The 22,354-nt window shown below is 40.3% G+C and overlaps 1 protein-coding gene across 2 annotated transcripts in view; it reads left to right on the top strand.

The window, feature by feature from the left end:
* nell2a (neural EGFL like 2a) overlaps window positions 1-22,354 on the top strand; it is a 79,311-nt gene that overhangs the window by 40,972 nt on the left and 15,985 nt on the right. For both annotated transcript variants that reach the window (XM_051382406.1, XM_051382405.1), the window contains exons 13-15: window positions 3,042-3,167; window positions 13,034-13,156; window positions 14,106-14,201. In XM_051382406.1, coding sequence (XP_051238366.1) covers window positions 3,042-3,167; window positions 13,034-13,156; window positions 14,106-14,201 — 345 coding nt within the window. The remainder of the gene's footprint in view (window positions 1-3,041; window positions 3,168-13,033; window positions 13,157-14,105; window positions 14,202-22,354) is intronic.

Below are 22,354 nucleotides of genomic sequence, written 5' to 3'. Positions count from 1 at the left end.
GTGTGAATTGGTAAATGTGACATGTAGAGTAATGTGCTTTGAGTGGTCAAAAGACTAGAAAGTGCAGTCCACTTACATTCATGAAGCAGCATGAAAGCAGCTGTACAGGTTGTTGCAAGTCAGCTTACATAAATAACTCTTAAATCAACATATTTCTTTGATCAATGTGAAAAGCCTCTTTTGCTGTCTACATGGACTGTTTACCTGGATGCAACCAAAGGCAGCTCAAACGTGATTGGTCAGTACTACTCAGACTACAACCAGAGTACAAATCAGAACTTCCAATACCAAAATCGTGTCCCTTGCCTACAGCTTCTGCATTCATATGCAGATATCACTTCATAGAGATTACTCTTCAGGTGTTCGGGCTGATTAGACCTGGGCTCAGGCTGAAGTTGGGTGGAGCTTGGCTGGACATTATTGGAGGTCACTCAATGTTGCTTACCAATTCTAATGATAAAGATAAGATTTTTTGATCCCATGTAGGGAAATTACAAGTTCCAAGATGGAACCGCGTAATTCATAGTGAATGCAAACTCGGCCTTCCAAACAACAGGCATAAAGATGCATATTGTCTGACTTGCATGGTCTATGCTTGCCTGTACTGACCTGAGGCCTAATCAAACAAATAACACCTGTGTGTGTTTACACTGGGTGTATAGGGGTTTTAATATGACAAATACTGTATATGGGCACTTTAGAAATTCAATATACATTTCACATTCAAGAGCACAATTAAAGGGCTTAGACAACCATGGAATACCTGCACAGATGTTTTCACTTATTTTGCCAGATTAGACCTCTTTGTCAGGACATACACCTTTGTTCTTGTTATTTGTACACAAGGACCAGTGTGTAGGATTTAGTGGCATCTAGTGGTGAAGTTGCAGATTGCAACCATTTGAATACAGCTCAGCCTTCCAAGAGTGTAGTAGAAACTAATGTAGCCACAAAAAAACGCAAAAGGGCAGAGAGAAGCTTTGTCCATTCTAGGCTACTGTAAAAACATGACGGTTCAACAGGACACTGTGAAAGAGCACCCGCTCCCTGTCGATAAAAAGGACTCATTCGAAGCTAACGGAAATTATATGATTCTTATTTTCAGGTCGTTATACACTAATAAAAACATACCATATTATATGTAATTTGTACCAGTAGATCCTCCTAAATGTTACACACTTTAAGTTTTATGACCGTGTGTAAGTCAAGTAAGAGGTTTAATCAGCCAGAATAATAGAAAATACCTCTGTTTATGAGTAGAGCGTTTTCAATTAACGTCTCTAATGGCATTATTCTCACTCTCCAATGTTATCTTTTTACAGCATATGAAATTTAAAGTATGCTCAGTCACACCGATGAACTTAATGACCAGTAGTAGTCTGGAGAAAAGCAGCTAAGCCACTATGTGCAGAGCTTTGCTTTGAATAGATTGAAAATCGAGTAGTGCAACCTTAAGTGCTTCAGCGCCCACCTCTCAAGGATCCTCTGCATTTCGACCTCTGTCTCTCTCTGATGAAGACAAATAGCCCTTTCCCGCTGGCTGTGTACAAGCCTTTAGGAATCTTCTGTAGCGAGAACCAACTAGGCCGAACTCCACAAGGTGGTTCCCGGGATGGGGGAGTCACCCAAAATAGGCCACAGTATAATACTTGGGATGTGACTACAACAGAGCTGCAAAAATACTTCTTTCTCTAGAATGAGAGCATCAGTTGCTTTAGGAAGTGCCTCAAAATGACATAATATTTACTTTACTAAGCCCTGTAGTGGCTGCGGGAGACTGCCTGATCACAATTGTTCCCTAATCTTAACTATGTGTTCATTAGTAATGATTATACGTGAGAACAAAGCTCCCATAACTTTAACTAAGTACTTATTTTTACCCAAATCATGAACTTTACCTAAACCAAACCAAGTCGTTTTTTGCCTAAATCTAACCTGTCGTCCTGGCAGTTTCTCTATGTATCATTCTGCACTGCATAGACAAACAGCATTTTTTAAATTTAGTTTGGAGGACTTGCTGTGATAATCAGTCAGACAAAAGCTGGATCGGAAATCGGCTACATGTTAATGACATCTTATCCCTAATTAAAAATTAATGAAAGCCAAAGTCAATTATGGCCTGCTTCAACTTTGATGAATTCAGGAAGCTCTTTAATATCAACACCAACTTTATAGGACAAGACAAGACAACAAGCCAGCTCAGCCAGCTAATTTATTTGTATAATCAGCAGACGAGCTGATGCAACACACAAATACGTTCATTAACAAATATGATAAATAAGTTCAATGTTTGTGACTAAGCATCAGAATATTGTAAACAAATCATCTTTTCTGTACAATTAAATTCAGCATTTCCTTTCTTTTTTTCATTTCTGATGAGGTAAAAATGATTGAAAAAATCTAATTTCTAAACTTTTCTTCCACAGCAATCCCTGACTCTCCTCACCTCTCTCTGTGGAACTAGGAAGAATTATTCAATATATCATGGGATGTACTTTTCAAAGATTTTGCTAGACAGTTTAGAAAACGTTCTCCCCTCCATGGATAAAAAATTTGTAAACAATGTCATTAAAAATCTGCTTCAAACAGTTCAAACTTTAAATAATGAATTTATAATGAGAACATGTACACTTTGTTTCTTGGGGGAAAGCTGATGAAGCTGTTGAATGTCACTCAGCTAAAGAGGTTTGAAAAATAAAAAACAAATCAGAATCAATCACGAGGCCTGAACTTGAGGTGTGGGGCTTGAGGTATGAACGCAGACTACTGATTAAAAAATGTTGTTTGATCTGCACCACAAGAGGGTGTCTGTAATCTACCAACAAATATTTTACATTTTCTTTGCATGCAAAGGTCTATTAATATCTATAAAATAATTAAACATATACTGACTCTTAAATACGAAGGATTATTAAAGAAATCATCTGAAAAGGGTTCTAAATATTTGCATTTACCGATTCAAGTGATAGAAATGTGATAGCAATCCACATCTAACCCAGCTTTGTTCTCCCCCTCTCTCGTTCTTTCTCCCTCCTCTTCAGATATTGATGAGTGTGCTGAAGGGAAGCACTACTGCAGGGAGAACACCATGTGCGTTAACACCCCTGGCTCCTTCATGTGCATCTGCCATACGGGCTACATCAGGATCGATGACTATTCCTGCACAGGTGAGTTCCTCTGCTGGCCATTTGACGGGCTGGATTCAAGCGGAGAAGGCACTGATTTTGTTCTGGCTTTGTGAGCTTCAGCTTCCAGGGCAACCATTTTGTGTCGAGGTTGCTTGCAGACATTAGTACAAATAAGGTGGATCTTTTGTTTCTGTATGGATGTGGAAATGAGGAGAGACGTGCAGGTACAAAGAGAAGAAGAGGATATGTCTTCACTGCAGGTTTCCGCTACAGGAGCTTTTAAGGAGAAGCATTTTATATACCTACAGGTTATTGCCATTTAGAAATGATTTAAATTGCATCTTTAGTCATACACTGGAGGATGATATTTGATGTCATTATGATAAATTCTGCAACCAAGAGAGGCACAGACTTCCAAAGAGGAAGAGGCAGCCAGACATTCAGAAATAAACATAGAGAGTTATTAGAGTTATTAGTTTCAGAGTGCAGTGTGGGACAGAATAAGGAAGCTGTGTAACAGAAAATCATGCTATAACAGAGAGACATAGTCATCATACAGCACCTGTAAAGTACACTATGAACCTAAGCCATGTGCTATACCTCCTCCCCCCTTTTCTTTTCTGTTAGTCATATTCCAGACGGCGCCTGGTTAGACACACTTGTCTGTGAATCTGTCACCCTGCAATTATGCACGGTCTGTTCATTTAATATGCGTAGGGATTAATGTCTCAGTTTGATTTGCTCTTATTGGTTTTGTTCTGATTACCAGCACCGCATTAAAATAAAACACAGACACAGAAATCAATACCAGCCTTACTACTTTATGATTCAGCACAAGCTAGTAGTAGAAAAAAAAGATTGAACACTGAGAGAAAGTGTCAAATCAATTTTTCTTTGTGTAGATTACAAAGCACTTCTATCTCTCTGCTTTGTTAAAACTTTAGATTTGTCAAACTCACATATTTATACTATAAGAAAGCGTTAATATGAATCTCTAAACTGCATTATGTTGTGAGACAAGCATGTTGTTTGTTATCTGAAATATTAGTCTGAGCTTTTTTAAAAGGGATTTCCATAGTTTGTGTCAAGGCTTTTATCCCTTGAAAACTTCGCTTTGAAAAACTAAATAGATTAACATCAGGCCTCTTTGGAAATGTCAAAGTGTCTGTGGACTTTCCGCCTTGTTTGTGTGTGTGTGTGTGTGTGTGTGTGTTTGTGTGTGTGTGCGTATGTGTGTGCGTGTGTGTGTGTGTCTGTGTGTGCGTGCAGTGTTCGTCTGGTGTGTGAATGCACTCTGTGCGAGTGTGTGATAAGGAGAAAGAAAGTCACTGAGAACCTGAGAAACAGAGAGACTGTGAGTGGAGGCGGCAGACCCATTTGTTCCTGATCAAAGTTAAAATCAAAGCAAACCAAATCAATCTAAAAAGATTGCGTGGATGATTCACAGTCTTTGTTCTCTGCCTGTGTTGTGGGTGATTATGGTAGTAGCCCTGCTTGTTCATAATAGCTTCTTCCACCATAGTTTGTCTTTAGGTTGTAGTAGATAAGACAAATGTTTCTACTTATCCAAGAAAATACTCACATTGTTACATCATGACTGATCAGCCGTGTGCAAAAAATCCCTTCAAATTCAGACATAATTCGTTCATTGAGGCATTAAGAAAGGCAGCCATGTTTGCATTTGGTCACAACAATCGGTAAAAGCAGCATTTATCTGCTGCACAATGTAAACACTGCGATAGAAATGTTTTGTCGATAACATCAGTATGAGAAATAAGGCAATTTCTAAACAATCATTTGGCAGTTCTTCATTCAGCCCCCCAACAGGGGTTGTTTGAGTTAGATAAACACCATGTGCTATTGTTTTGGTATTAAAAGCAAGATAGAAAATCACAACAACGTCATACACAAAAAGCTGCTGTGGAAAAAATACAGTCCTTGTTTTTTCATGATAATTTGGGATATTTTATGCCTTTATCAGATTGCGATGGTGGAAAGATGACAGGAAACAAGCGCAGGAGAGTTGCAACAAAGGTCACCAAGGCAGATTGGAGCCATGAGTATTGCGGTTCATAGTCTAAACCCATAAAAGACAAGAGTGCCCCCAGTAGTGTATACTCATAACTCAGTTGACATTTTTTACAATTCTTAGTCATTTTGCAGGTTCTGAACCAGGTAGGATTTTAAGCTTAAGGGAATCACCATCAAAAACTGACTTTGAAAGAACCAAGAAATCCTGCATGATCACTAAGTTGTTCTCACTTTATTCACTTCATCAGATAAACTGGTTAATAGAAAGATTTATGAATTTTTGTACACAGAATATTAGTACTGTGTGCAAGATTTCTTGGTATTTCACTGTCAAACTTCAAGGGAATCCTTTTTGTTTTTTGCATTTTCACCTGTATTGGAATGGAAAGTATAGAGCCAGACTGGAAACAGAGGGGGAGAGAGGTACAACACGCAACAAAGATGCAACAGCTGTAATCAAACCAAGAATGTTATGGTTATGTGGTGTGCGCCTTGACTGTTCTGACCGAATCTTTAAGCTCAACAAAAACATTGATTTAATTTATAGTACTAATGCCAGAAGTAATGGATCCTACAGAAACACAGATGGACGTTGTAAGGAGTATTAAAGTCAGGTGTAGTTGTTTTAGTGTCTATTCAAAGTTATCACTTCGTTATAAATGCAGGAGCGCACATAGAGTAAAATCCATAAGACGACTCTGAGTCAGTAATCCTTCCATAATATAACATCTCTGTCCTTCATCTAGAATAACACGATATCAGTCCACAGTGATGAGTGGCAGATCCACATCATTCTTCAGCAGTTGTTTGCAGCTTGTGAAACATGATGCTAAGTAGCTCCCTGTGTGCATCATCTCCAAAGAGGAGGCAACATGCTGCATTTCCTCAGTGTCAGTAATTAAAAAAGCAATTTGCACCGATGCAAACTAACTCAGTAGCAGCAGAGTGAAGGGGCTGGCTGCCGCCCGCGCTGTACGCTGGAGGATTTAGGGCCGCAGCCTTCCTGCCGTGCCATTGGAGTTTGAATTGAAGCCATAAGGCTCAGCAACACAACGAACACCCGGTGAAAACTCCCATTTCCTGCTCCATCTGGGCCCCCTGTAGAGTTTCTCTTTTCCCCTGTCAATGGAAATCAGGAAATAATAGAGCAAAGTTAAGCATTTGTGACTTTATGTCTTTTTATGAACAGGCTTCTGCAAGGCATAAACAAGTTAGAACTGAGATTGAGGAATAGTTTTTTTTTGTTTTTTAACAAATGCACATTCATCTCTTTTCTTGTTCTCTCGTGATTTATTTAGAGAAAGAAACCGCCTCGCTTACTCAGTCTTTTTCCATATTATCTTTAGACAGCCCCTGTACCTTATGTGATTTCACTCACCATGTTTTCTCTAATCTTCTGAGCTGCGGGCAAGTTTTATTGTTTTACTCATTTGTCTTTCTTCCACTATATGCTCATTCCCTAGATTCACAATGAAGATTAATACCCCCAAACCCAGTGGATTAAATTGTGTCACTATATTTTATGTAGTTTCCTATTAAAATGCCTTCAAGTCACTGTAGTGGAATACACTGCTATGCGTCGCCTTATAAAAGTCAATTTGTGTGATTAAACCAAGGCTTATGCAGAGGCTTGATGTAATGACTTTCTCCCTGCTTCAGTCAAATTACCGTCGTAATCTCCCCACTGAGTTATTGGACTATCAGCTCCCACATGTCCACCATCGGAGAGAGCTTGATACTGAACACAATTACAACTACAGGCACCTCTCACCACCAAATATAAGAAAGATTAATTGTAGCAAAAATTAGGTGTCATGAGGTATAGCGGGTCATCCACTAATCAGAAGGTTGGCGGTTTAATCCCCGGCTCCACCCCCTGTATGTCAAAGTGCGCAGGATACTGGACCCTACAATTGCTTCCGCTGCTGTGCCATTGGTGTGTGAGTGTGTGTGAATGGCTGAATGTTGTGTAAAGAGCTTTGAGTTATCGGAAAACTAGAAAGGCGCTATGAAAGAATTAATGAACGCTGGAAAACACACCAGGGGGGCTCCTGCTTAAACATGTTGATGTGCAGAGTTTAGTGTCACCTCTCTAGTCCTGGTGGCAGTAATTGACAGTAAAAGTAGGAAGATGCTAAGCTAGTAGCTGTAGGAATCTAGTGCTTGTTAATAGCAGTTGAACATCTGCTTCTGTTTGAAAATAGTTCAAAGGGAGTGCTGCTTCCTCTAAGTTGCCCACAGAAGAAATATTACAGCTGTGGAAGGATACATTAAACCACCCCCCTTTCAGTTCCTATTGACATTGCACATTCCAATGATATACGAGCGCCTTTATCATCCTCAATGGGTTTCGCCAATTAATGAATCGCAAACTCAGCAGAAACAATGTCCCGGTATTGATATCCATATTTCCACATTCATTACAGTGTCGTATGTGAACCAGTCTGCCTAGTAAAGAGGATTAAGTTGACTGTAGTTCATTTCATGGCTCAGTGTTTATGTGCAGAATAGTGGATTAAAGGACTGATCCACAGATTTAAGCCTGGACAAAACAGCATGGAGCTCTGGTTATATTTCTCCTCGGCTTGTCAGGGGGTCAGTGAGCTCAGACAGAAGTCTGTATTTTACATCCAGACCACCTGCAGAGAGGGAGGTCGCAGGTTCAGATCCCAGCTGGTGGTAGACTGGAACATGTAGACTTCATGTACTTGTTTAAATGAAATATGTACAACCAAGTGTCATGACACGGCCCAGACTCCATATCCAGCGGAGCCTTTAGCAAAAGAAACATCCCCAACTTTCTTTTGCCCCTTTTATTTGACTAGCACTTTATCCTTGATCTTGAAGGTCAAGATTCCTCCTCTTTCTTCCCTTCTCCTCTTCGTCTTTTCCCCAAAGTGCCCGAGGTGCTCCTCGCTCTGTGAGATTAGCAGCTAATCCATGAAAGGTAGCGGATTGGTTGTGCTCTCTCCCTTTGAATGTTATTAAAGAGGGCTGTCCTGAGGTGTGCGTGTGTGCTAGGCGTACATGTGCATGCGTGAGCTTGTGCCCGAGGTGTGTATGCAGGTTGTGTGCCCTTGTTCTAATCCTGCGATAACCAGACCCAGGGCCCCTGAGGCAGAGGAACTGAGGGAGGGCTGGGCAGAGAAGGGGAGGAAACGGTGGACAGGGGCCAAAGGTGGGGCAGGGGGTTTGGCAACAACAGAGATCAGAAAAAGATGACTTTCAGTCTGACGATTCAAAGGGTTTGGCAGCTGGGGGGAATCTGATAAACAGAGTTTTTGCTTCTTTTTCCATGAAATCCAAGAATTCTGCTCAAGTAAGGGAATCGCACAGGCATTTGGACTTACAAGACTTACATTGCTGCTGATAGGGGAGCTAATGGTGCTATGTGTTTTATATTTTAAAGGCCCTAAGGAGTTTTGATACATTGTGTGTATCATTGAGGTCTAACAAACATAAATGTTAAATGTTTGTTTTTAAAAGTATCTTCTTCAAAAGTAACTCCAATTTTTTTTCCAACAGGACATTTTTCAATAGATCCTCCAATTGTTTATGTCCATGGTTTCTAGATTGCTGTTCTTTGCCTTTGTTTGCTCATTCCTTCCCCGGTACTCTTCCTATGCATGTATGTCCAAATACATACACACAAAATGTGGAGACATTTATAAAAACAAGGCTCCATAAACATCTCCAAAAAAACATCTGTAAACTGACTGTACACTTCTACCATGAAGTTGAACCCATGGCCACTCCAGCAAGGACACAGCTATTGTACACGGGGCGCCAGCTCTACAGGGTGAGCTACGAGGGCACCCCAGCCAGATATAGTAATTTATCAAGACAAAAGCTAAAAGTGAATATTGGATTTAGATCCATCAGGTGGCCAGACTCACTCTCAAATGGATGATAATATTGCTCTCTAACTGCTGATGTGTCAATATGCAACTGTTTGCTAAAAGGTTTGCCACATCAACCTAAAATGTCAATATGTTAAACTTATTCCACTGCCCCCAAGTGGCCAAGAGATCTGTTACTGCAGGTTTAAATATGTTGAAAGATATTATTCCATGGCACTTTGTCTTCTACCATCTGTGCTGGAAGAACAATGCCATTCCTCCTGTTTGTCCAGAAAACATACTAAACAATGCACCTTTGATGCCTTGAAGGAAATGCATCCACAATATAGACACATTCAAATTATAATGGGGCCATTACTTGCTTAAAACAAAGAAAACATTGGTCAAAACAATTCGAATTTCTCTGTTTCTTCTGTTTTTTCCATCCTCTTTGCCACCCTTGCAGTCAAATGCAGAATCACAGAGGAAGCAAAGGTTTGTCCCTGACATACGTATCATAAGATCATCTTCCTTTCAGGCCTGTAATTGTGAAGTTGAAGTTGAGGCTGCAATGTTTTGGGGAAAGTAGCCTGCGGTCAGACCTCGCCGAGGCTGGTGTTGTTTTGGCAGAAGGTGGAGGGAGTCAAGCAGGAGGAGAAACCGGCAGCTTGTGAGAGATCCCTGGTGACAGGCTGTACATAATTGATTGTTTATCTGTCTCCAGCCTGAGCAGCAGCAGTCAGCGAGGAAATACCTATCTCCCACTACCACACACACACACACACACACAAACACACACACACACACATTTTAGGGATTTAGCTGGTGATTAAATTTAGAGTCGCTTACACTGAGTGCAGCAGTGTAATATGCCTAAATTCCTAAATAACCAACATTACAAGTAACTAGCGCTAAACTCAAGGGTAATGGTGATAATACACACACTGCTCGCACACGTACACACACGAGCACCTGGTGGCCGTGCTGCCCTGTCTGTTCAGACTGACGGCTGGCTGTTCCCCGCTCTGGCAGATGTGACCTTGGGAAAAAACCCCGCCTTGTTCTCTTTCATCTCCTGTGCTCCTATTACTGTTTTTATATGCCGATGAGCAAACTTTAATTCGGCCCAACAGCAGGCGTGTATGTGTGTGTGTGTGTGTGTGTGTGTGTGTGTGTGTGTGATGTAGCAACAAGAGCAGAGCAGCCGGCCCTCCTAAGGGCCCTTCAATCCATCTCACACACATGCACACATACATCAAACCCTCGATGGAGGAGCTCATCACAATGTCACTTTCAATTTGGATGAGCCCACGGTCTGTTCAGGAGATATAATGGATTGGATGATGGCAGGGAAATGGATGATGCGGCTCAAGTCTCCTGCAACAAGCATTCACATTTCTGATCCTCTCACTCTTCAGGTGCCATCTTTCAGTCCTCAAACCTCACTGTCTTTCATGATTGCATGCATTTAAAAAGGCCCAAGTTGTGGGGAAAAGGCCCATTTGGATGAATCACACGCAAAAATATTATATCTCTGTGGTTGAGGAAGGCTTCTGAGATCTGCTTAATGTCTGAACAGAATGTGTGAGAGGAAACAGCTGAGAGAAATGAATTTATTTCTGTCCCCTGCCAGGCACAGTGTGGCCTGGAGTTCACTTGTATATCTAGAAACAAACTATCCCCCAGATTAGCACTGCAGTCTTCGCATTTGTGTTTTCCAGCCTTTCAAAGAGATTTAGCCGACTACTTTGAAAGTTCTCTCTGCACTATAAACGCACGATAATACAAAAGGAAAAATGGCTAAATGTTTTACAAACACTGAAGAGAGAGCTTCCTTGCCAAAAGACAGATTGTTTTTTTGTTGTGCGTCCTTCTATCATGATGGCATACAGAGTTGTTAAATAAGGAAAATAATACTTCAGAAGGTTAAAACAAGTCCATAAAGTTTTCTGCTCTACAGCTGAAGTGGTGCTCGGTAAGCAAGTACTTATCAGAGAGCAATATTTATGTGAATCTCCAAAATACAATAGAAGAGTATTCTTTCTTTGGGTGTCCCAGAGGGATAAAGATCTGCCTTTGTATTCAGGGGCAGACGAAGGGCAAGCAGTAAAATGCTTCTTCATACAAGAGAGGGGGCTTAAATGATCTACAATTCTTTAACTGTCTAGTTCAAGTCTAATTCCAGCATCAGATGAGATGTTCAACTTATTTTGCAGTTAAAGTGTCTTGGTTGCAGCAGGGATTGGAAATAAAAACATCGGTCCAATAAGTCAGCACAGTGTGACGGACTTAGTTTAAAGGTGATGAACATGAACCATTAGTGCAAAAGGTTTGTTTGCAAGTTCAATGCACAGCAGTGGAGTCGGTCCGGCTGGTGGTAACAGACTAAAAATGGGGAGTTATTTAAAAAGATTTAGCTGTGGTGTTGGGTGTAATGCAGGCAATAAAATACTGATGTTGTGCACCTTTCAGATAGCTAAACATAATGTTATTTCAAATAAGTAAACTGTTCAGATCCAGCAGCCTTGACAGAAATAAAATCACATTTATCTGAGCTAACAGCTTCTTGACAATAAAAGTTGAAACACTGATCTGATCTGATCATAAAAAATAAGAAAACTCCCCCTGCAGCTTCAAATTGTCTCATTTACAGCATTTAATTCCTGGAGAGGCCTTTTCATTCAGTTCCTTTCTATAATAGATATGATGACTCTTTCTTTCTTTCTTTCTTATAATTGTAACACCAAATGAAGGTTGTATCGTGATAAAAAAAAAAGACCACTTTAAAAATGATGTTTTATCCACCATTAACAACCTGTATTCTTAATGGTCTACTCTCCATTATTTGGGTTGCATTATCCACCCACCATGAGGTTATTATAGTTCCAACATAAAGACACTAAACAAGTAGTTGTTCAGTTTGTGTATTAGAGATACACATTGCTCTGTAGAGACACATTAATGCATATTGTATGGTTAAAAACCCCCCACTAATTTTGATTACTTTTATAATTCCATACCCTGTTATCCGTCTATGCATCTATAGGGGCTTACAGTAGATAATATCTGACTTTATAGTGCCTTTAACATATTTAAAATTATTTTTACATTTATTATTGTATGTTGTTTTTTTTGGACTGTTTGTACAGTAGTATTTGTATAGCAGATTATTCTCCAGGCCTTTATTACATTTTATTTTGCCACCTCAGTCTCCTCTCCAGATAGAGGGGAAGAGATTTCTTTGCCAGTTGGATACAGTATGTTGTCATGGGCTGTAGCCATTTGTCAAGCTTGTCAGTGGGGTATTCATAACATATCACTAACTCCAGGGCAGCAGCAATGAGAGCCTGGGAGTCCTGGTTCTTTAGGGACATTTTCTTAATGCTCGTCTGAAACTTACAGAAAATATTTCTCTTGATACTTAAAGACCAATTGTGCCAATTTATAACACTCAAACTAGCAGCCAGTGGCTCATAAATGCTAAATACATCACAATACAGTACATCAGTATACATTTACAGTATTTGCAAATGCAGTTTATTTTCAGTAGTTCTGTAGTCAGTAGTAGTTCTACTAGTTCAGTAGTCCTCAGATTCATCATTGAGCATCGTTCCTCATATTGTGCCAAGAAAGAACAACAAATTGGAGAAAACATCTGAAACAATTTCTTATGACAGATCATGATAGGACATAGAGAAATGGCTCGTTCTCCAGCCGGCTGTTTATCAATGATGTCTCATTACTAGACTCACAGCTGTCTAACTATCAAGTCATTTAATCCAAGACTGAGTCTCAAATCCCTTTTTCTTAATGGAAAGTGAAACAAATTACCAGCTGGTTTTCATCATTCCTCACATTTACAAGGAAAATAAACATTTCGTTTTCTTTAATCAAGTGTTATTTTCTTGATAGTAGTAGTGATTTGCAGATTTGAGGATGACAATTGTCTGCACTGTCACAGCTGCTTTTTCTTCTTTAAAAAAAATATACAATACAAATGTTTATATGATGTCTGTTGTGTTTTCTTGTCTTCAGAGCATGATGAGTGCCTCAGCGGGCTCCACAACTGTGATGAGAATGCCCTGTGCTTTAATATGGTTGGAGGCCACAGCTGCTCCTGTAAGCCAGGCTACACTGGCAATGGGACAGTCTGCAAAGGTAAGCACTACTATGTGAGTTATGCACATACAAGTGGCCAGCCCAAGTGGATTCGCACCAAAAGTACTGTTGCACTGGTGAAATATTTTTCAGACATGAACTTACATTGAAAAGAAGAACACAGCTCAAGTTATCAGTAGTTATCAGAAATAAGGAACATTTTGCTAAAATCTAATGGTCTTCATCTTCAAATTCACCTAAATCATATAACAATCTTTCTCTTTAAACATTAAACATGTCTGTTTCTATAGCTAATGGTAATGTAACGTACGAACATTAATAATGAATTGATTATCAAAATAGTTGCTGATTATCAATTAAACGACTAATCGTTTCAGCTCTAAAGATAACCCTGATTATGTCATTGTGATATCATCACATCATTGAGAGGGTAAGGGGGAGGGTTTGGTGAAAGATACTTTTGATTGCTTCATGTGGCGTCCAGTATTTTTGGAGCTTGACCTAAACACTGTCAATAAAGGTCGGGATATCTCAGCCTTTTTTGCTTCAGTTTTGACCATTTAAAAAAAAAAATCAAATCAAACTAAAGTGCAAAACTAAATTGCTGAAGTGCCCCTTTAAAAATATTTGAAACAGTCTGTGGTACTCTTTTTATTGTATAGGGCTTTCTTTATTCGTGGGAAGTAAATTTGTGTGTGTATATATATATCATTTATTTCCATTGTATTCCGTCAACTTCGAAGACTTCTCTGTGTTTTGGGGGACACATTAACTAACAGCCTACCCATGGATAATGACCACTTTTGAATTAACCGTGGTGAGATCCATTAATCACAGAAAATAATATCGTGAGAGCCTGTAATGAATCACATCACCAAATTAGCTCTTATTCTGTATGCAAATACATATGCTGCTGCTGGTCTAATTACATAGTTAATGCTCGTTAATCTTAGTGAGTAATAGCTCTTCTCCTCTGGTCTACCTCTAGCTATGTGTGACGGATTGTGCCAGAATGGAGGAACCTGCGTCTCACCTAACAACTGCATTTGCCAGCAAGGATTTACTGGAAAAAGATGCGAGACAGGTAAGAGTTTATTTTAGTTCCCCTCCTACGTTCCGCTCCTTAAAAATAGCTCAAGGAAGACTCGCTTGAATGTGCGAGGAGGGATGAGATACAGGAAGAGGAGGTGACGTAAGTCGAGTGGGTGTTTTATTTCCTTCAGATCTAACAGGAAAAGGACAAACGGAAAGAGGAGGGGAGATTACTGTGGAAAGGTACTTAAGATCAAAGTTACTGCTTTAGTTATCTTGGCATATCTGGGCTCTTGTTTAAAAAGGCAGCGATAATTTTTACTTTGTGGAGCTGTCTTTGCTTTGACCCCGACAAAACAGCTGATCTGTAAATGCTGAGATGTTTTCAATGCTTGTGCTCTGCTGTACTCATTGTGTGTGTGTGTGTGTGTGTGTGTGTGTGTGTGTGTGTGTGTGTGTGTGTGTGTCTGACTGTGTGGGTCTGCACTCCATGGTGAATAATGAGCTTGTACCTCTTCCAATGGCCCGATGGAGGATTTGATCTGCAGTTGCAGCAGTATGGGAATTACCCCATATCACAGCCCATATTAATCAGTGTGGCATTACTCCTCTTAGGCTTTATGCCACATCCAAATTACAACTGCACAAACTCCTGATGCACAATATCCGATAGGGCATGATAGTTTAACCGAGCATTAAGTCAGCCTGTGTTTACAGCGAAGACCATATCACTGCTTGCCCTCATGCATGGAAATATGTCAAACACAATGTTGTGATAAGACTCTTTGGATGCTATTCAGTGTGTTTACCCCCTGCAGTGCTGGTGATTTAAGGTAACCGACTATAATCCCTGCAGTTGTGCCAGGTGTACTGTGCACTGTATGTCTAATCTGTAGCAGCAACACCTTTCTCATAACCTGTCTCAACCTTTCATGGAGTGTCCTTCAGGAGACAAGCGGCCAAGCTAATAGAAAGTCAAGTCATGACAGTTCTCTCGGTGTGTGTGTGTGTGTGTGTGTGTGTGTGTGTGTGTGTGTGTGTGTGCGCGCTTGTGTTTGAGTGAAGCAAACTGAGCCTCCCTGCTTGCTCATTGGTTCGGGTATTGATTGCACATAAAGGACCTTTTTTACGAGGCGTCCTTTTTACTGCCCATCTTAAAGTAAATGAATTTCCTCATGGTGCTGCTCGGAGATGCTGAGGAAGGGGAGTGTGTGTGTGTGTGTGTGTGTGTGTGTGTGTGTGTGTGTGTGTGTCTTAGAGCTACTGAGAATGTGTTAACACACCTAACCATAATGACTTATCCTCCTCCCCATTTTGCGGCAGAGAAGGTTCTGAGGACCTCTTAGTAATGGCACAGTCCAGGCAATCACACATTTCATTACCTTCTATAGTGTTTTAGATCCCTGCGTTTCTCCTTTTGTCTCTCTCTAACCTTACTCTCTTTTGTGTGTGTCCTGCGCGTCAAAAAACAGTCGCAGGATAGTCCATCAAAGGAGAAATCTTGTACGGCAGCTTTGTCCAAGGTGATACTATTCTTCACTCATTATCTCAAAAACAGAGATCTACAAATACATGTAAAGTTTTGTGAGAAACATTTCATTTCTGTTGTAGAGTTAAATTCTTAGAGTTAAATTTGATTTGGGGTAGATTTTTCTCAGGGTCAGACAAACGCACCACTATGAAAACACAGTCTTTTCTCATCAAGCTTTCTCATCACACCAGTACTCAATACTTGATGAGTGAACACTATGTCACAGGTAATAGAAATGAAAAGATTTTTTGTGGAAATTGAAAAAAACCCGTGCACTAGGACCACCAGCTTTGTGTTACTTTGCTGTCAGATCCAACGCTTCGTCATTTGTTTTAAAAAAAAATCTATTTCCATTTTAAATTCACAAACATACAGAAAAATGAAATGGTAATGGTATCCAGCCATGCACATACTTTCAGTTTCATCCGTCCAGGTTTTTGAGATTCCTGCTTTCACCCCAATTTAATGCAGTATATGAAAATTTGTTCATGGTGCTGACTGCATTGAAGAAATCCATTTAACTTCATGCCACCCGTATGTATCCATAGATTAGACTAGTGTCTTTTCTGTTACTGTAGTCTGTCACCATGCTAGGCAGATCATACAACAGAAATGTTGATGTTTATTCACTACCTCAAATCAATGTGACTGTCCCACAGAAATCCTTGAAATCTCTACAGTCAATATCATTTCAAGGGCATAACAGACAAAAATAGTCTTGTTTTGTCAATTTAATTTGATTTAGGCCTCCAAAAGAGAAATGGGTGTTGAAAAGTAAAAAAACAGCAATTTCTAGAATCAGTGTCTGTTACTCTAGATAATGCAGAATAGATTTTATAGGGGCCAAAAAATACACATATAGGCACCTACAAAGCTCACTAAATTAACACATTATCATAATTTCAGGTTTTTAGGGGGTTACATGCCAGACTGTGCTGGACTGAAGTGCTGTGACTTCCTAAATATATGTATATATATATACTGATCAACCATAACATTATGACCGCCTGGGTACCCTGGTGGTCATAATATAAAGATTCTCAGCGCTTTTCCCAAAATGATTAACTATTCCTTTTTTTCAATGCTGCAAGCATCACAGGTAAAATTCTATTCACCTCCATTGTATTGAGGAGGGAAGATATCTTAAAAAACATGAGCAAATCAAACCCAAACTATCTACATGGGTACGACCAGAAGTAAGTGAGAAAATATGTTTTACTGTAATTTGGGTGAACAAGCCCTTTAGGATCTTCTTTTCTCCATTAAATGTGACTAAAAAACAACTGTTTGCAAACAATTTTCTCCATGAATACACTTATCTATTTCTTAATCACACCATGAGAGGAATCTGGGGATGAATGATTGGTGGCTCAGGGATCAGTCTGTTTTTAGGCTCCTCTCCTCTCTCATCATTGAGGCTGATTAGAATTCAAGGTTTGGGGATGCAAACAAGCACTCACATGCACACTGAGTCTCCTGCACGCTCTGCATGCCTCAGGCGACAAGATGTTTGTCACCACAGCTGCCGCTTCAGTGTGCACGTCTATCTCTCTCTCCTCCCTCCCACAATCTGACTTCTTCCCAAGCTTGTCCAAGTCAGCATTGTGACAGCTACCATCCTCATGTTCTTTTTATTTTTTCTTGTGGTTTTATAGTCCAGGACCACCGTCAGGGCCCCCATGCTACAGGGCTAAAGCCTCTGGCACTGTTTAGAGACTTCACCAGTCATTCAGCGTTAAAGGAAGGGTCCCTCTTACTGTCTCCTCACAGTGTGACAGGGGTTCCCAGTGAGGCAAGTGTCTACTGGAGAAGCTCACAGAGATGTATGGAGGTTAATGTACTGTTGGATATGCTGCTCTACTGGTGGGGGGAGGGGTGGGAGGATGGGAAGGAGGAGGGGGCTGAGAGCAATAGTTTGGGCAGAAGAGATGGAGATGTACTGGGAGAGTGACAGATGCAAAATTCGAGGAGGGAGAGTAACGACTAGGGGGGTGAGAAGAGGTGAAGTGGAAAGGAAGATACAGAGATGTTGGGAAAAACTGACAGATGCAGAGATGGAATGGGAAATGCGAGGAAAGGGATGGGTAGTTAGAGGGTAGGGTTAGTGAGTTTTCGCTGCATTTGGATGCGGAATGTGGCTGGTGGAGTCAGTGCTGCAGGAGGAGGAGAAGCAGAGCTGGGTGGATGAACATGGAAAAGCTTTCAATAAGTCTGGGCTCCCCACCCCCAGAACCCTGTGAGCTTTTAGAGGCCTCCCCTGGGACTCCACCACTTCTGCTGCTGCAGCAGCAGACTGACGGCCTGTCATAAGACACCGAACAGGAGCTCTTCAAAGCAGTGCAGATACACACATGTACACCTATGAAAATACACACACATTTACGTATGAGGAGTTTGCAGATTGTCAACCTGCCTCCACATTTTGGATTGTGGTACAACGGTGTGTGGGGTGTGTAATATTTTGTGTATGTTTTTGTCTGTCTTTGTGTAATTGTACACCTATGTGGATGTGTGTTAATGGGTTTTCTGTTTGTGTTATGATCTGTTGGTGGCTGTGTGCGCGCTTGGTGGCTTGTCATTACCATTCAGGGGGAATGGATGGGGAGGGACAGGGGACACGCAGTGCTGACAGACAGACACCAGCTAGTGGAGACATCATGAATTATGCAGGATACAGCTGCGGCAGGGCACATACACTTCAGTCATGGATATAAATGTACGCAGGGCCAGCCATGTAATGTGTGCCCCGAACATGGCGCATAGTCAATTTTGTAGCTCCAGGCTAGCACTATTCCATATATGGCTTGTTTGAGAGATGGGCAAATTCCGGAATATTAGGTTTATTTTTCAGTAAAATGGACGTCTTGAAAATGGACATTTTCTTCCCCGGCTTGGTGAAAAGAATAAAAATGTGCTACTATAGCTGTTAAGATGTTTCACCGTTAGACCCAATATGTCTGTTAATGCCTCTGATGTTTATGTTATGTCTCCATGCCGACAATAGGTGAAGCCAGAGGCGTAATGATTTTGGGATGGCTTTCTGTACGTACATCTGTCCCATTCTTGTAAATGCAATATCTCAGGAACATTTTGTCCTCAAAGTTGGAGTGTTAGAAGCAGGAAAAATGGGCAGCATAGGGATTTGAGGGACTTTGACAAAGGCCAAATCGGGAAGTTCCCAGTCTGCAGCGGTCAGTACCTATCAAAAGTAGACCAAGGAAGGAAAAACGGTGAACCGGTGACAGGATCATGGTCACTGATGCAAGTGGGGAGTGAAGGCTGGCCCTTGTGGTCCGATCCAACAGACGAGCTACTGTAGCTCAAACTGCTGAAACAGTTAATGCTGGTTCTGATAGAAAAGTGTCAGAACACACAGTGCATCACAGTTTGTTGGTATGGAGCTGTATAACATTATGACTACAAGGGAAGCCCAGGTGGTCATAATGTTATGGCTGATCGGTGTATATGGTACATGTTACTGAGTTGAGGTGTAAGAAAGTAAACCTTGTGTATTTCAAACAAATTAGCTACTAGATGTTGCATGTAAGCCCAGATGGAGCTTCAAATTGTGTGGTTAATTAAACAAACAAAAACAAACAAAACATAGGTGACTAAACACACTATAAGAGAAGAAGAGATATTGAAAGAGAAAACAAAAGATCAGTAGAAGTGGCACTCTGAGGCAAAATTAGATTAGAATTAGAAAACTAAGGATGAAATACATGCACTGTTTATTATTACAGTTGATTTGTCAAAATCCAATAGCTTACACCTCTGTCCATCAAAGTGTAGTCATCATAGTGAAGGTTGTACTGGATATCATTGCTCTGGGTGCCTTTGCATAACCGATGAAGAGGAGAATAACAATGGAAATGGGCAGACATAAATATGCACATGGTAATTTGATGCAAATTAAATGTTTTTAAATATTTCCTTGAAAAGCACAATAAGGAAATTATTTTGTAATTTCTATTTTACCTTTCTGTCTACCTAGCCTATAGGGCTATTTATTTATTTATTTATTGTTTGCATTTAAAGATCTTTACTCGTGTTGCATAAAAAACACTTTATACACAGAGAATATCACAGTGGTTTTAATGAGTAATTGAAATAAACAAAAGCGTAAACAGTAACAAGTAAATCATGTTGCATCTGAAAGATAAATGGGCAGGAGAAACTTATTATGTACGAGTCTTGAGAGTGTATTAAGTCACACTGGTTTTACAAAATATATGTAAAAGGATTTGTAACAAGGGCTTTATGATCATCTAAGCCTTAAGATGCTTTTAGGAAACAGGGCACGTGACTCCTATGCATGAAATAATTGGACATGACATCTGTAAACATCCCCTTCGGTTTCGCAAGTTTATTGGCTGAATTGCTGAACTGTTCCTATGAGATGAATAAGGGAGGGTAGCCTTTGTATTTCCTTTATTTTCAGCTCATTATCTTCTCCTTTCAAGCCCCTCTAAGCTTGTTAGGGTGCTTGGCCACCAGTTAAAATTTTCTGTCACTATGCTGTCAGTTCTGTAACTAATGGCCGTCTCGTATGGCCTCTCGCTAGCATCTCAAAGGACGCTGTGGGCTTCTCAGGGGAAAAGAATTTGATCAGGAGCGGTGGATGGACACCTCTCCCTTTCATCTTTCAGTTCATCTGCAGTCTCGTGTCCTCACCGCAATTTTGATCGGCTGAATCACACTGAGGCTACTTTAGCATCAACAATGTTCTTTAAGGACAAGGAGAGAGAGATAAAAGATTTTTATGTTTGGTGTTAATGATGCAGTTTAGATATGTGACTCCTACACACTCCTCAAGGGTTATGTTCAAGAGCACCATTGAGGAGCCCTGGTGCAATACACCTACACTGTAAGTTGATGTCTTATTAGTAGGAAAAACTCTTTTCTCGAGTCGTGATCATTTAGCAGCGCACTCCTTCTCCTCTTCCAAAGTGATACTCTCGTAAAGTGAAGTGATCTAAAGGTTCCTGTTTATGTGAGTAAAATAGTGCCTTTTCATTAGCGCTTCCATATTCTTTGTTCTGGCAATGAAATATTCAATGTATTATTACTACCTTTTCTATGAGGAAAAGAAGAAGGAAGAAAAGCAAGGGAAGAAAAAGAAAGGTTTAGGAGGGCATATATAAAAAAACACAGTTGAGAAGTGAAGAAGTGGGGGATATTCAAGTATTGGTAATACTATATGAGAGTAGAAAAAATGAGAGGAAAGGGGGGAGGGGCAAGAGGAGGTAAAAATGTAAGGGGAAATATAGCAATGGAGATCGCAATGGATTGATGGATTGAAAATCTGACTAGACAGACAAAAAACTAGGCAGACTGAAGATCAATACGAACCGATCTATTAAAAAATACAAGTATAAAGATGTGCATGAAAAACTGGCCTGTCCAGATTAAATTGCACAGGGGCAGAAGAGTAGCTAGCAGTTGTTGATTTGTTGCTGTTGTATAATTTTTAAACAACAAGGGCCACAGTGAGTATTACACAATGGTAGGCAAGAAAAATAAACATCACAACCTCATCAGAGTTGAAATCTCCCCTGGGCACCTCCCACCCGACACTCAGGCACAGGTAGTGAATATTTAAAACCATATTAATTTTTTGGCCCCCTTGACAGCTCCCATGATGCATCGCTGCAGCTCTCCCTCCTTTGCTCTATGCTTTACCCACAAGGCCTGGGGGCCTGTGACTGTTTAAGCTCAAGCGGCTTGTTTAAGCACAGTGATTATGTATTCATTATTTATTTAGAGACGGCCTTACAAAGCACTCACTCCATCACCCATAATTAGTGTGTCTTAATTAGGCCCTGCTAATGGCCGGAGCTGTCGTTTAGCTGAGCGCAACCTGCTGCTTCTACCTAAATGACACATCTCTCAGGGATAGCTTGCTGCTGAAGCTGCTGCAGCACAGTGCTTTAAAGGCCAAAGGAAATTAAACTGCATGTTTTTCTTCTGCTGCAGCCAACAGAGCTGCTCTGTAAATTACTCTGTAAATCCTGTGCAATCCAAAAGAGGAAATTGTATGCTTTGTATTTTTTTGGTTTCATTATGGAACCATCTATGTGTGCACCTACCAGTCAGAGCGCCATTGTTTTTTTGTCTGTGGGGTAAATTCTTTGTATGTAGACACTTTAAATTGTACTTGTGTAAATCGGCAACAGTCTCGGTTCGATTATTGACTGAGAGTGACACTGACTAACAGCCTGAAAATAGACTTTTAACTGTCACACACTTTAGCTTTCTAGCCAACGCTCCCTCTTATCTACAATCATGGACACATATTATGTTGACTTGTTGACTTGCTGAATGAGCTACTAAACAAATATTGACAGTTTGAAAAGTTCACTGCTAACATAAGTTTGCACGCTTGCTTGCAGAAGTCAGCTGTAGCACACTGAAGTGCAAATGTCAAATCTGGTCAGTTTCTAAGCTAAATTGTGTTGTACTTAAACCTTATACTTAAATCTGCATTAATTGATTTTTTGGCCACTTAAAGGTCCAGTGTGTAACATTTAGGAGGATCTATTGGCAGAAATAGAATATAATATTCATACATATGTTTTCATTGGTATATAATCACCTGAAAATAAGTATCTTTGTATTTTCATTATCTTAGAATGAGCAGTTTTTTATCTACAATCTACAAAGGGGGCTATAAG

The sequence above is a fragment of the Dicentrarchus labrax genome, unplaced genomic scaffold, assembly GCF_905237075.1.
Source record: "Dicentrarchus labrax unplaced genomic scaffold, dlabrax2021, whole genome shotgun sequence".
NCBI lineage: Eukaryota > Metazoa > Chordata > Actinopteri > Moronidae > Dicentrarchus > Dicentrarchus labrax.
The sequence above is the reverse complement of the archived record's forward strand: the minus strand, read 5'-3'. Positions and strand labels throughout refer to the sequence as shown.